Here is a 16,022-nt window from a genome sequence, read left to right as displayed (position 1 = left end):
TGATGGTGAATTTTATAGCTTTTGCTCCTTATTGTATTATGTCTATTAGCCATGTGTATACAAAGGGCACAGTTGCATTCTTGCTTATGAGATTTGGAAGATGGCATCAGAGGTAGTACAATAAATAGTATATCTCTTCATTTGCTTGTTAACTATGAACATTTTCTTTGTTCTTCTATGCTTCCTTCACTGTTATATTCGTTATCTTCCACAACAGCCTTTAAAAACTCAGTATTCTATTTTATTTGATACATGCACACATTTGTTTTAGTTATTTGACATATGGTGAATTTATGTGTTTTTACAGTTTACAAATCTCAAGTACTCCAGAGTTGAAATTGATGAAGTGCGGTTCGAGTGGGCTGAATGCATGCTAGATTACATTTGAGACAGTTGTACCTTAATGTGTTAACAGAATGTTATACTTTGATTTTGATATCTATTAGCTAGTTGTTGAAACATGTAAAAAGAATGTTTGGGTATTTTATGGATATTGTTGTAAGAAGATTATTTATATAATTTGTGAATATTTGTGTATTTTATGGATATTATTGAATGAAGAATATTTGTACAATTTGTGAATATTTGTGTATTTTTTTTTGTTATTGTCGGTTTTAAAATCAAATCTGTGCTGTTAGAAAAAATACATATTACATCGGTTTTCCACCGACGTTAAACCGGTGTTATAAAGTAATATTACATCGGTCATTTACCGCTGCCAAAACTGGTGTTATTAACATACTATATTACATCGGTTTTACACCGTTTATGAAACGGTGTCGTTAAGTGATACTACACCGGTTTTTACCCGATGTCTAAAATGGCAGACTTTTAACATCGGCTTCATAGACATCGGTCGAAAATCAAATAGACACCGGTGGAAAACCGATGTCTATGAGCGATTTTGTTGTAGTGCTAAAAGAACAAATAGATTAAGTTTTGGATCAAAAGTGTTAAGTTCCGCAGGCGATCCAAAATTTAATTTAAAAGAACACATGGTAGCTAGGAAAAGGTTCAGACCTTTGTACAAAATTTTTGTACAGTGGAACCTCTAGGTTTTCTGAGTAGCAACCAACAATTAATTGTTGGAGTGTATACTAAAAGCCTAAGCTTTTGTAAACATTTATTTTGAATAAAGAATCACATTTGGTCAAATTATCTACATTTGTTTGTAGTTGTTCAATTAATTTATATTGTAGATAACATAATATGTGGTGTCATATGCAAATGATGATGTTATCAGTACCTTATAAATTATAAACAGTAGCTCACGACCAAAATGGAAAGGAACAAACCATTGGAAGGTCGTAGTGTAATTAGGATTTAGTTTATCTTAACTATATAATTACACTAGTACACTTAGAGTGTATTGAGTAGGACCATTAGAGGTCGTTTCTTTTATACTGACTTTATAAAGAAACAAAGACCTCAGTTATTATAGAAGTGTGTGCTCTTAATCCTAATATAATAACAAGCACATATATTTGATATTTATTTCTTTAATTTATCAATGGGTGAGATTTAGTTCGATGAATCAAAAGCCCGATAAGTTGGGAAATGATATCACTTATAGTGTGTGTTGTTGATTATAGAAGGAAACTGTGTCCTAGAGATACTAGGTTGATAATGTCCCCAAGAGGAGCTCATAAGGATTGTCATGTTAAATCCCTGCAGGTGGACTTCGTCCGACATGATGATAAGGTTGAATGGTACTACTCTTGGACTAAGATATTAATTAAATGAGTTGTCAGTAACTCACTTAATTAGTGGACATTCGATATCTTAAACACAGGGAGACTAACACACTCATAATAAGAAGGAGCCCAAAAAAATGTAATTTGGGATTGGTGCGGTAGTTCAATAATAGTTCTCTAGTGGAATGAATTATTATTGATAAAATTAAGTTGTGTGTTCGGGGCGAACATGGGATGCTTAATTTTATCGGGAGACCAAAACCAATTCCTCCTCTCGGTCCCTATCGTAGCCTCTTATTTATAGAGTACTATACCCACCTTCATCCAGCCAAGCCTTGATTCATGGGTGGCCGGCCCTAGCTTGAACCCAAGCTTAGGTGGCCGGCCCCCATTAAATTAAAAAGAATTTTAATTTTTAATTTTTCATATGTGGAGGATTTAATTTATTGGAGAGAATTAAAATTAAAATAAATCTTTTAAAAGGATCTACAACAGATTAAAGAAAGAGATTAGATCTCTTTCCTTATTTGTAGATTGGAAAGATATTTTATTTTTTCTCTTTATAAATTATTCACATGTTGAAAAACTAAAATTATAGAAATTTCTTTTTATCAACCATGAAGGGATTTTAAATGGAAATTTTATTTTTTAAAATTTCTAAAGACAAATAAGGAAGTTTTAATTGTTGATTAAAAATTATCTTATTTGCTCTACATGAGGTGGCCGACCACATACAATTGATTAGGAAATTTTATTTATTTTTTATTAATTAATTGTTGTCAAGGAAAATTAAGGAAATTTTATTATAATTAAATTTCCTAATTTACCAAGGCTAAGGAATATAAAAGAGGGGGTTGAGGTGCCTTCATGAGACACAACCTCTATTATTTTCTCCCTCTTTTCCTTGGTGTTGTGGGCGGCCATCCTCTCTCCCTCTCTTCCTCTTTGTGGTGGCCGAATCCTTCCTCTTGTTTGGAGCTTTTGTGGTGGCTGGATACTACTTGGAGAAGAAGAAGAAGAAGGAGAGAAAGCTTGCATCCTTTGGAGCTTGGTTGGTGGTTTTTCTTCTTCCTTGGTGAAGCTTTTGTTTTGGCCGAACCTAGCTAGGAGGAGAAGAAGGTGCTTTGGTGGTTTCTCATCTCGGAAGATCGTTGCCCACACAACGTCCGAGGTTAGAAGAGGAATACGGTAGAAGATCAAGAGGTGTTTCTAAAAGGTATAACTAGTAATTTTTCCTTTCCACATCATACTAGTTATTTTTGGAAATAATACCAAATACAAGAGGTTTCTGATTCTAGTATTTAATTTATTTTCGATGTAGTGTTCTTATGTTTTCTTCTTTTCCTTGTGATTTGATTGTTCCTTTCGGTTAACCTAAAGTTATTTTATGAAATTAAATATTAGCTTTCCTTAAAAGGTTTTGTCTAGTCGGTGGTGGTTGTTCCCATATCCAAGAAGGTCATGTGCCTCGTCACGTAAGTACTGGGAACCAATTATGGAAATTAATATTTAATGGAATTAATAACTTAGGTGATTTGGATCGAACGTGTTAAGTTCCGCAGGAGATCCAAGTCTAAACCTAAAAGGACAAATAGATTAAGTTTTGGATCAAAAGTGTTAGGTTCCGCAGGTGATCCAAAATTTAATTTAAAAGAACACATGGTAGCTAGGAAAAGGTTCAGACCTTTGTACAAAATTTTTGTACAGTGGAACCTCTAGGTTTTCCGAGTAACAGCCAACAATTGGTATCAGAGCTAAGGTTTTGCCTCTGTGTATTTGGTATTAGTTTAATTATGCACATGTCATACATAATTTAGGCAGGTTAATAGTAGGATGTGCTAACTTTGTGGATGCAGGATCCAACTATTATGGCTTATAGTTTTATGTGTGTGATTGGACCCTTGGACATGTCAAGGGAATTTATATATGTGCATGATTGTATTATAAAATACTGCAGAGCTATACATTCCTTTTGATGCTCAGAGGCTGCCATATACTCACTTCCATGGTTGAGTCGAAACACATTTCTTCTTAACACTCCTCCATGCAATAGCTCCACCTCCTAAAGTAAACACATAGCCTGACGTAGACTTACTATTGTCCCTATCTGATTGGAAGTCAGAATCCGTGTAACCTATAGGGAGCAAATCATCTTCTTGGTAAACCAGCATATAATCTCTAGTCCTTCTCAAGTACTTTAAGATATGCTTTACAACAGTCCAATGTCCCTGTCCAAGGTTACTTTGATATCTGCTAACCATACCCACGACAAAACAAATATCTGGTCTCGTACATAGCATTGCATACATTAGGCTTCCGACAACCGAAGTATAAGGAACTGTCTTCATGTTCTCTATCTCCTTTGATGTCTTCGGAGACATCTCTTTAGATAAAGCTACTCCATACCTAAAAGGTAGAAAACCTTTCTTGGAGTCTTGCATGCTAAAACGAGCTAGGATTGTATCGATATATGAAGCTTGGGGTAAGCACAATATTCTTTTCTTACGATCCCTTATTACTTTGATCCCTAGAATATGTGCACATTCTCCCAAGTTCTTTATATCAAATTGCTTGGACAACCATACCCTTATTTCCGACAACACCTTGATATATTTCCAACTAACAAAATGTCATCTACAAATAGTACAAAAAATACCACCACATTTCCATCACACTTCTTGTATACATAAGACTCATCCGGACCTTTGGGTAAATCCAAACGATCGGATTACTTCATTAAACCGGATGTTTCAAGACCTTGAAGTTTGCTTCAATCCATAAATAGACCGTTTTAGCTTGCATACTAGATGCTCTTTGTCTTTTTCAATGAACCCCTCTGGTTGCTTCATATGGATGCTTTTTTCAAGATTCCATTAAGGAAAGCTATCTTGACATCTATTTGCCAAACCTCATAATCCATATGAGCAGCAATAGATAAAAGAATCCGGATAGACTTAAGCATGGCTACCGGCGAAAAAGTTTCCTCATAATCAATTCCCTCTTTCTGAGTGTACCCTTTCATAACAAGCCTTGCTTTGAAGGTTTCCACCTTCCCATCCGTCCCTCTTTTCCTTTTGTAGATCCACTTACATCCAATAGCTTTTACACTATTTGATGGTTCTACAAGCTCCAGACCTTATTAGAATACATAGATTTTATTTCTGAATTCATTGCTTTTTGCCAAGATGCTGCATCTTTATCTTGGAGTGTTTCGTCATATGTACTGGGATCAAGTTCATGTTTACCTGGGATCAAGTCCGATGACTCTCCCAAAAACATGAATCTTTCTGGTTGCCTCACAATCCTCCCACTACGACGAGGTACTGTCTGAGGTTGTGTATCATTTGTGTTAGGTGTTGCGTTATCTTGTGATATTTCATCTTGTACTGTTGGTACTAAGTCAGGCGTGACCTCTCTTATTTCTTCTAGAATAATTTTACTCATGGACTTGTGGTCCATTATGTAATCTTCTTCTAAAATTGAGAATTGGTGTTAACAATGATCTTCGATTTTTAGGATTATAAAATAAACCACCTTTCATTTCTTTGGAATATCCAACAAACAGACAAACTTCTTTCATGGTTCCAACTTGTCGGTGGTTCTCCCTTCAACACATGTGTTGGACTACCCCAAATCCGAATGTGTCTTAGACTAGGCTTACGCCCATTCCACAATTCTGTGGGAGTAGAAGATACTGATTTAGAATGTACCAAGTTTAGAATGTGTGCTGCCGTTTCCAAGGCATATCCCCAAAATGAATTTGGTAATTCTGAATAACTCATCATTGATCTAACCATTCCCATAAGAGTTATATTCCTTTATTCCACATCGTTCTGTTGGGGTGTACCAGGTGCAGATAATTGGGATTGAATCCTGGCATCTGATAAGTAATTCCTAAACTCTCCAAAGAGGTATTCGCCACCACGATCAGACCGTAGTATCTTGATACTTTTACCATGACATTTCTCCACATCAACCTTATACTCTTTGAACTTATCAAAGCATTCAGACTTGTGGCGCATCAAGTAAATGTACCCATATCTCGAATAGTCATCTATAAAAGAGACAAAATATTCGAAACCACCTCTTGCCTGGATAGACATAGGACCACACAAATCAAAATGAACCAGTTCTAACAAATCTTTGGCTCTATACCCCTTGGTCTTAAAAGGTCTCTTGGTCATTTTTCCTTCCAAGCAAGATTCGCAAGTTGGAAAGTTTTCCAACACAAATGAACCCAAGAGTCTATCGGCTATAAGCCTTTGAATCCTACTCAAGTTAATGTGACCAAGCCTTAAATGCTAAAGATATGTTTGGTTCATTTTCGAAGGTTCCTTTCTCTTATTAGAATTAGAAGATGTGTTAATAATTTCCATTTGTTGCTTTGTGAGAAAATTGGATTTAGAGTATACAAATTGTCTACTAATGTACTAGAACAGATAATAACTCTATTTTTCTTGACAACCACTTTGTCATCAAAAGAAATAGTATGTCCATCCAAAAATAATTTAGAAACTGAAATTAAATTCTTTCTAAAAGTTAGTACATAAAGATAATTTCTCAAAATCAAAATTCTATTCCTATCAAATGATAAGTAGGCGTCTCCCATGCAACATCCTCCACTTTCGTAGCATTTCCATGTAGATGGTTATCTCTCTCTCATATAGTCGACGGGTTTCCTCGAACCCTACAATGTATTGCAGACATGATCGTTGGCTCTGTGTCTACACACCAGGTCTGGTAGATAATACCGCTAAACATGTTTCAACTACTAGAGAATAAGATATACCTTTATTGTTCTCTCTCCTGAGGATCTGCCTTCCAATGTCCATACTGCTTGCAGATGAAGCACTTGCCCTTTGGCTTCTCCTCCAGCTTTAGGTCCGGTACCTAGAGATTTTTTCACCTTCTTTGTTGAGCTTGTTTCTTCTTCTTCTTGCCTTTTGACTTAGAAGTTGAAACATTTTTAGCAAAGTAATTTGAGAATTATGATAAAATAACCTTATGTTGCTGAAGTTCGCAGTAGTTTTGCATTAATACATCCTCTTATTCATATTATAGTTCAGGAATCGCTTAAAACTTGGATAGCGTATGGAGAATAATATCGACCGGGTTTCCCCATCGATTTCAGCTCAAGGATTTGTATTTCATTTAAATAAGCCATCGTCTTTAGGATATGATCCTACGGGTGTACCCTCTATCATGGTGGTTGTCATTAATTTTCTCATTGCCTCTTGCTTAGCAACCTGATTACGGTGTCTAAAGAGTTCCTTGAGATTATTCATTATATCATAAGCTATTGGTAAGTCTCGATGCTGATGTTGCAGCACATTTGATATAAAAACCAAGTGTAACTCTGCGCCATTTCATCTGCCTTGACCCATTTCTTATGATATTCAATCTCCTCTTCACTAGAATCACTATTAGGTGCATCAGTGCAGATCTCTAACAGTACAAACTTATAGCCTTCAGCAGTTAGGATAATGTCCAAGTTTTTTTTCCAATCTATGTAGTTTGGACCAGTAAGTTTGTTCTCTTTCAGTATAATGGCCAATGGGTTGAAAGTCATCCTAAGAATCACAAAATAAACTTTGGTCATGACTCTAAATTTAGAATAATATTGATTCCTCAAATAATATTATTTAAATTTACCAACACCTCAAACACCGTGAATTTTGCATGCCACGATAGTGTGGATATATACAAAATCAAACATTTGTAAGAGGAGGTTTTACCCATTAATTTTATTCTTGTCAACCTATCTTTATGACAAATAAAATTAATAGTTGGTTTTTCCTTCGATTGCACAAATAATAGCAGTGACTCCGATGGGGAGGATACAATTAATTGTGCCTAAGTATATACCATTACTTGATACTTAGTTCATTAAATAGGATTGTGCCCCTTCAGATGGAGAAGATCACACGCTCCTAAATAATTTCCTATAATCATCCATAAAGGAAGTTTGATCTAGTAATCTGCAAACAAACTCATCCGATGGGGAGGGAGGCACTCAGAGCTAACACGCAAGTTTATCGCATCACTTACAAACCAGTAATGGAGACCGTGGAATTTATTTACTAATCCCTCTACCACTTAGTTATTTAAGGTGAGGAATTTTAAACTATGCACACACACATCACAGTAAATAAAAGCAATAAATATGGAAATTAATTTTCCAACTATTATGGCCTTTTCCGTCACTGTCCTCAGGTATTGACAACCCTAGCTGCTGCCATCTTTAGCCACCGCCATGGGGTTTAGTCGCATCTATCTTGCTTCTTTTCCGCTACGCATCTGGTGCACAAATAATACCACTCGCAAGGATACAATCCGTAACAAAAATAGAATTTTACATATACGATCCTATATTCCACAAAGGAATGTACAGTAATCTAGATCGAAACAAAAATATAAAATCCTAATAACTAATACAACTCTGCTGTATTTAATATTACAATCATGCACACACAATAAAATTCCCTTGACATGTCCAAGGGTCCAATCACACAAAATATCTATAAGCCATAATAGTTGAAGTCTGCAACCACAAAGTTAGCACATCCTACTATTATCCTGCCTAAATTATGTATGACATGTGCATAATTAAACTGAAAACCAAAACACACAGAGGCAAATCCTAGCTCTGATACCAATTGTTAGTTGCTATGCGAAATATCATATTGGTTTCCCTATACAAAAATTTTGTACAAGTCCTGAACCTTTACTAACAACCTATTGTATTCTTTAGAAATTAAATTAAGAATTACAAATGGAACTTAACATTATTGATTCCAAATTTAACTTATCTGCTCTTAGTGGTTTAGACTTGGATCGCAAACGATACTTAACATTATTGATCCAAATCCACCCATGTTACAAATTCAATTAAATATTAATTTCTAAAATTGGCTTCCAGGACTGCATAGCGAGGTAGTAGGCTTTCTTGGGTATGGGATCATCCACCACCGCCTAGACAAAGCCTTTTAAAAAAATTTAATATTTAATTTCCTTATAGTAACCCTAAGTTTAACCAAAAAGAACAATCGAATCACAAATTCAAAAAACAAACAAAAGAAACATAAACTCGAATCATAAATTCGAAACCTAGAATCATATGCCTCTTGTGTTTGGAATTCATACAAAGAAAACTAGTATGATGCGAAAAATAATTACTAGTTATACCTTTCTTTGAAAGCAACAACCTCTTGATCTTCTATCGTATTCCTCTTCTTATCTCAAATGTTGTGTAGGTAATGATCTACCGAAATGAGAACCCACCAAGCCTCCTTCTTCCTTCATCCAAGTTTCGGCCAAGCAACCTTCTCCAAGAGATAGCAAGTCTCGGCCACCAACCAAGCTCCAAGGAAAACTAGGAAACAAAGCATTCTTTCTCTCCTTCTTCACCAAGCAAATCCGACCACCAAAACAAGCTCCAAGAGGATGATAGGTTCATCCACTAGAAGAAGAGAGGAAGAGATGATAGGGTCGGCCACCACCAAGGATGAAAAGAGAGAGGAAAATAGAAGATATGTGTTATGAGGTGAGGCACCTCTTCCCTCTCTTTATATTACTTGGTCTTGGCAAATAAGGAAATTAATATTCCCTTATTTTTCTTGCCATTGGTTAATAAGAAAATTTTAATTAAAAATTCCTTTTAACCCTTATCATGGCCGGCCCCTTCACATGCTCCAAATAAGGCAAGTTTTAAACACAAATTTAAAACTTCCTTATTTGTTTTTGAAAATTTTTAAAAATAAAAATTTCTCTATTAATTTTCCCTTCATGGTTGGTTATAAAAGAAAATTTTATAAATTAAAATCTCTCTATTAAAACATGTGGATGATTTCCAAAAAGGAAAGCTTTCTCTAAAATTAAAATCTTCCTCTCAATCTACAAATAAGGAAAGATATCAAATCTCTTATTAATCTTTTGTAGAAACTATAATAGGAAAGATTTAATTTTAAAACTGTCTTTTAAATCATGAAGATGGTTACAAAAAAGGAAAGTTTATCAAAAATTAAGATCTTCCTTTTAACTACAAATAAGGAAAAATATCAAACCTTTCACTTAATCTTTTGTAGAAAGCTATAAAAGGAAAGATTTAAATTTTAAACTTTCTTTTAAAACCATGATATCCACATAAGAAAAGATTTTTAAAAATAAAATCCTTTTATTCTCTTGTGGTCGGCCCACCCAGCTTGAGCTCCAAGCATTGGCCGGCTACTACAATAGCTCAACCTTTTGGCTTTGGCTGGCCCAAGCTTGGCTTGGCCGACCACCTAAGGTTGGATAAGAAGGTGGGTATAGGTGGGTATAACACTTTATAAATAAGAGGCTACGATAGGGGCCGAGCAGTGGAATTGATTTTGGTCTCCCGATAAAATTAAGCTTTCCGTGTTCGCCCCGAACACCCAACCTAATTTCATCAATAATAATTCATACCACTAGAGAATTATTATTGAACTACCGCACCAATCCCAAATTATATTTTGGGATCCTTCTTATTATGAGTGTGTTACTCTCCCTGTGTTTAAGATATAGAATGTCCATTAATTAAATGAGTTACTGACAACTCACTTAATTAATATATAGCTCCAAGAGTAGTACCACTCAACTTCATTATCATGTCGGACTAAGTCCACTTGCAGGGTTTACATGACAATCCTTATGAGCTCATCTTGGGGACATCATCAACCTAGATTACTAGGACACAGATTCATTTTATAATCAACAACACACCATATAAATAATATCATTCCCAACTTATCGGGCCTAATGATTTATCGAACTAAATCACACCCTTAGATAAATTAAATAAATGAATATTAAGTATATGTGCTTGTTATTATATCATGATTAAGAGAACACACTTCAATAATAACAAAGGTCTTGTTCTTTTATTAAGTCAGTATAAAAAGAACTTACCTTAAATGGTTCTGCTCAATATACTCAGAATGTACTAGTGTAATTTTATAGTTAAGATAAACTAATACCAAATTACACTACGACTATTCCAATGGTTTGTTCCTATCCATCTTAGTCATAAGCTACTGTTTATAATTTATAAAGAACTGATAACATGATTTTCTGTGTGTAACACCACTCACCATGTTATCTACAGTATAAATTAATTGAACAACTACACTTAACATATAAATATAGACATTTGACCAATGTGATTCTTTATTTCAAAATAAAATGTTTATAAAAGGCTAGACTTTTATTATACACTCTAACACTAAGGTGATCTGTGGAGCTAGTAATCAACCCAATGGGTAATTCTGGTGGTGTTCCCGGTTCGGTCTGGGTGGGGCCCGCCCGGGCCGGGGCGTTATAGATGGTATCAGAGTGACCTTGCGACCATGAGTGCGCTTGTGGCAAGAGCACCCAGGGCACCACCTAGCGAGGAGATTCTGGGATTTGTCTGTGGTGTGATTCGTGGTTACACGACGAGGACGTTGTGTCTTTAAGTGGGGGTGATTGTAATACCCCGGTTCTGAGATTCTGGTTAAGTATGACTTAAAAGGTTAGATGGTACTATCCATATCACCAAGGTGCAGCTTCTTTTTCGGAAGTCCAAACTTAAGAACTCCAAAGTTAAGCGTGCTTGGCTTGGAGAAATTTGATGATGGGTGATCTCCTGGGAAGTTTTCCAGGGTGCGTGCGAGTGAGGAAAAGTACGTGAAAGGACCTTCGGTGGTTTGTGGAGCTAGTCGTTAACCCGATGGGCAATTCGGTGGCGTGCCAGTTCGGTTCAGGTGGGGCCAGCCTGGCCGCATTACAATAACGATGATGATGGTGATGTCAAATTCCTTCATGACAATGATGATGATGGTGGCGATGATGATGGTGGTGATGGTTGTTCATGATTTTAATTATGTATGATGATTATTTGTCTCATAATTAGTGTTTAAACATTAATCCATGACTTGTTAACTTTTCTAATTTTTATTTTAATTAATATTGTTAATTTATTTGTAACAGAGTTGGTGAGGCGAAATATATATCGGAGAAAGGTAAGTACTAAGTAACACTTAGTTGAACATGTTATACTTTTAATTTTATTTATTTATTTTTTATCAGTTGCATTTGAAAAGTTAAATAAGGGTATCATTCTTTTTATAAATTTGTTGAAATTTGCTACTACCGCATTATTAGTTCAAATTCCGAATTATGATTAGAGTTTGTCTAGCAACCAAGTAATCATAAGTACTAAAAGACTAGTATCAACTAATTTATCTTGACTAGTTTGTGTTTTCTTCATTTGAGACATTTTCATATGATAGAAATTTTAAGAATGCATCTCATGCTCTCCATGTCAGATGAAAAGAGGATATTTGTAGCTATTGTTTGATATGGTGAAATAGGTTGTATCATAACAATTTGATGTGGTAAAATTGGTTGTATCATATTTAGGATACTTGTAGTTAGCTTCAAGGTACTTCTTATAATTTAATTTATCATTGCTATGAAATGGATGGTTCTTACTAGCTTCAAGTTTATCATATTGTATAACTTGTTGAGACCTTTGAATTTGTTGTATTATGATTTGATTTCAATTATTAATAGATGTATGTGAAATAGGATGTGATAATGTTAATTAGGATTTGTTGAATGTATATAATATGTTATTTGAATTTGTTATATCTATATCTATATATATATATATATATATATGTGTGTGTGTGTGTGTGTGTGTGTGTGTGTGTGTGTCTGTGTGTGTGTGTGTATTGATTGAATTGTAAAAATAAATTGTTTCTGGAATTTTTTTTAATTTAGGGATGAATTTGCCAACGAAAATAATGTGTCGCTAATTTATCATAAATACTGTATATCGATAATTTCGCAACAAATCCATTTTCATTCCAATTTCGTTGCCGAATCTGGGACGAATCCATGGGACGAAAAATTTATTTGTTGCAAATTAAATTAGTATTTTCGTTGCCAAATTCGTCGCAAATTTTGCAACAAGAATAATATTTGATGAACATTAGCGACGAATTTGGCAACGAAAATCTAATTCATTGCCAAATTTTATCGCCAAATTAGGGACAAACTTGGCAAAAAAAAAAAATAATTCGTCATCGAATTCATCCTAAATTCATTGCTGAGTTTGCAATAAAATAAATATTCGTTCCAAAATTGTATACAATATTGCGACGAATACAGTTTTTGTTACAAATTTGACGACGAATTTGGGGACGGATATATTATTCTTCGCCAATTTTGTTCCCAAATTCGTTGCCAAATTTACAATAAAAAAATATTAGTTCCAAAGTTGGCAACAAGAGGTTTGGGATGAAAAAAATTTTGTCGCAGAATTCATCCCAAAAAATTTTACAGTGAATTTTTTTTTTATAAATTCGTCTCAGAAACCTATATTTTCTCATAAACCTATATTTTTTTTTTTTGTAGTGTACCAAATTTGTTAAAGTTGATACATAACAATAGAATAACTTTCCATTTATTTAATTCGATAATATTTTATAGATCCCTCTGGCTACGAGGGTACAATTTATATGAATTCATTTTAAATTTGGATAGGTTCGAATAATAGCAATATGATCTGAGACTTAGTTTCTCCATCTGCCTTGCCATATCCATCTCCTTCGTGATCATAAAAGAACTGCGCCGTTCGAGGGATGTTAGCGGCTATATTCTTGAAGTACCCCTCTAATGGAGAATCCCAAGTAAGAGATCCATTCAATTCTCTCCAATATTTCCTCATCAATTCTCTTATCTTCGCACGTGCCACTTCCTCTGAGACACCTTTCTCGTGCATGTAGCATTGAATAGATTTCGCCACATCACCTCTTTCTATCTCATCCTGTAGTAAGTCAAGTAAATGTTGTTTGATTCCAATCAGATTCATTACTCCGACTAGATACAATTAATGTATATATATCTAGATAATTACCGTGAAAGTTCCCATATCATCGTAAAGACGAAAAAGTATGTTGGAGCGTGTGATCTCATGGTAATGTGGATACAACACATCAAGGCCTCTCCAGTTAAGTCTTTGCCCATGCAGTAAGCATTAAATAGCATGATCGGATTAGAGATTGATACCCAACCATTCTCCAAGTACTCTTGGAGCTTGGGAGTTTGTCCATGGTGGAACCATTTTGCTTCCTCAAAGTATGCTTTGCATAATTTCCCCACTGAAAATTAATATACCAACAATTGATTAATAACAAAGAAGCAAAACGAAGAAAATTGAAATAGTATTTATAATTTAATTTACTTCTTTCTTTAAGCCAGGCACAATGTCCAAGCCTTTCTCCTTCATCACCCAGTAGCCTTCTTCGTGCACCATGTTGAAGAGTGCAAAGAAACATAGTTTCATGTACTCTGGAAGCTTGTCCATGGCAGTTAAGTCCCATCTGCAACAAAACTCACTCGATCTTAGATCGATACTCGTGATAAAACATATATACATGACTTGACGATGATGGTGAATGTGCTGCTGTCACCTGTCGATGACATCATAAATATCATCAATCAATGCAATCAAGCAGATGGACTTTGCTTGGATCATTCTGCATCTTAACTTTCTGGTTCATAAGTGAAACCAAGTGTCCACAGATAGTTTTCAAGTAATCTGTCTCTAAAAATGGCAGCTTCTCTGAAAGCCCGAGCCCGGACCACCATCTGCATTTAAAAAGTAATTAAACTTTGAAATTGTTATTATAAAAACATCGAAAGTTTGATTAATTAGATGCAGTTAATTTACCTGGAGAGCTCTTTGAGTTCACTCTTGTACGCATCCTAAACCATATTGAAGTCGAGCTTAGCAAACTCCAGGAGGAGAGGGTTGATAGTGTCGTCGCACGGCATGCTTCAATGAACCACCTTGCTGCACTCTCTCCAGCCGCCAATTCAGTGGAAGCTGCCGCATGGGCCACCTGCTCTCTGGACCGCCAGTCTGGGAACAAATCCCTCCTCAGGAATCGCTTTCAGCTGCTGTTGCGAAATCATGGCTTCCTTCAGCAAGTCTCTCCTTCCTTTTCGAGATGAAGCTTCGTACAGACTCAGAAGCCCTCTGATCTGATTCTCACAGTGAGCTTCAGTTTCCCTTGTCTCTAAATCTCGAACAAATCTAAGTAATTAATTTTGCATACAGCAACAAACATGCATGATCAGAACTGTGAAGCGATAGATTAATTAGTGATCATTGATTAATTACCTTGTGAAACAGAGAAGCCATTCGTTCTCAGGAGCCTGAAGAGCAGCGATGTGGCATGAGATCGTCCTTCAGCTCGAGCTCACATAGTCTAAAGAAGCATGAAGACGACTTAAAACGTTTGCAATCTAAATCTTTGAAGTGGTAAGCCACATAACAGAGCTGTTTACAGGGAGTGGTCGATCAGTTGAAGTTGCTCTGCTGCTTCTCGCGTATCAGCTTCTAGTTTGTTCCTTCAGTACATTTATTCTCTCACGTTCCTCTTCTTTTTGCAACTGCGGAAAACAAAACAAGGTTACACAGAAAATTTCGACGATCGACCGACAACGACTACACTCGCATACTGTGGAGGTGCTCGTGAGGGATTGCACACTCTTGTCCGTCCATAGGCTTGGGTGATAATTCCCCGACCGCCGCAAGGGAGCCACATGACTAGTGCCACTGCATGATCGGACGTGCAGAGTTCGCCTGAACGTCCGTCGGCCACGCTGCTCGACGGCAGCAACGATCATCGGGCGGTGGGGGAGGATGGAAATCATGGGAGCGCAAATAGACATAACTTGACCAGTTGCCATTTCCGCTCTTGTTTGCGATCAATAAAACTTAAATCTGAACTCCAATTTGGTGGGATAAGTGCAGCGTGTGTGTCTATATTTATAGCTCAATTAAGCCTGGCGTTATGCTCTAGAAGCTCATTAAAAATATATAGCGAAATTTAGTTTTTAATTAAAATGGCAGTTTTAAGACGCTATTCAGAAATTCCATTTCTGTGACTGAATGAAAACTTCATGATATCCTAACTTGGGGTAGAAGAGATGATCGATATTCATCTTCCAACGCTTAAGTATGTAATCAATTTAAGAGAAAATAGTGAAAACAAATTGTTATAAAAAACGTGTCTAAATATTGTGACAAAGCTTTATCGAAATTGGAACCCCAGACCTCATTATAATAACACCTCATGCGCTAACCTCTAGATCCATCCGAGAGGACATGTCCATCTGTAAATAAAGATCTTTTTATAGTGTCATTATTGTATTATATATGCATTTCAAAATATTATCATGTTTTTTAAAATTTTCTTAATAAAGGACATGTCATAAAGTATTCCTAACATCTTTATAAAATATTTCTAACATTTT

At 35.6% G+C, this 16,022-nt stretch overlaps 2 protein-coding genes and 1 long non-coding RNA gene across 3 annotated transcripts; all 3 read right to left on the bottom strand.

The window, feature by feature from the left end:
* Nucleotides 1-13,145: 13,145 nt before the first annotated feature.
* Nucleotides 13,146-13,662, bottom strand: LOC122036714 ((R)-limonene synthase 1, chloroplastic-like). The gene is made up of 2 exons (XM_042596116.1): nucleotides 13,615-13,662; nucleotides 13,146-13,524 (listed from the first exon to the last, which is right to left on the bottom strand). The coding sequence occupies exons 1-2, from the start codon at nucleotides 13,627-13,629 to the stop codon at nucleotides 13,228-13,230; spliced, it is 312 nt and encodes a 103-aa protein (XP_042452050.1). The 5' UTR covers nucleotides 13,630-13,662; the 3' UTR covers nucleotides 13,146-13,227.
* A 46-nt stretch (nucleotides 13,663-13,708) lies between these two features.
* On the bottom strand, nucleotides 13,709-14,235 carry LOC122036710 (terpene synthase 10-like). The gene is made up of 3 exons (XM_042596113.1): nucleotides 14,171-14,235; nucleotides 13,942-14,080; nucleotides 13,709-13,858 (listed from the first exon to the last, which is right to left on the bottom strand). The coding sequence occupies exons 1-3, from the start codon at nucleotides 14,233-14,235 to the stop codon at nucleotides 13,709-13,711; spliced, it is 354 nt and encodes a 117-aa protein (XP_042452047.1).
* Nucleotides 14,236-15,114: 879 nt separating this feature from the next.
* Nucleotides 15,115-15,653, bottom strand: LOC122036715. Its single transcript, XR_006127428.1, has 2 exons — nucleotides 15,225-15,653; nucleotides 15,115-15,155 (listed from the first exon to the last, which is right to left on the bottom strand). It is a non-coding gene; the product is annotated as an uncharacterized LOC122036715 (long non-coding RNA).
* Between the last annotated feature and the right edge of the window lie 369 nt (nucleotides 15,654-16,022).

This window comes from Zingiber officinale, unplaced genomic scaffold (assembly GCF_018446385.1).
Source record: "Zingiber officinale cultivar Zhangliang unplaced genomic scaffold, Zo_v1.1 ctg199, whole genome shotgun sequence".
Lineage (NCBI taxonomy): Eukaryota > Viridiplantae > Streptophyta > Magnoliopsida > Zingiberales > Zingiberaceae > Zingiber > Zingiber officinale.
Note: the sequence above shows the minus strand (reverse complement) of the source record. Positions and strands in the feature narration are given on the sequence as shown.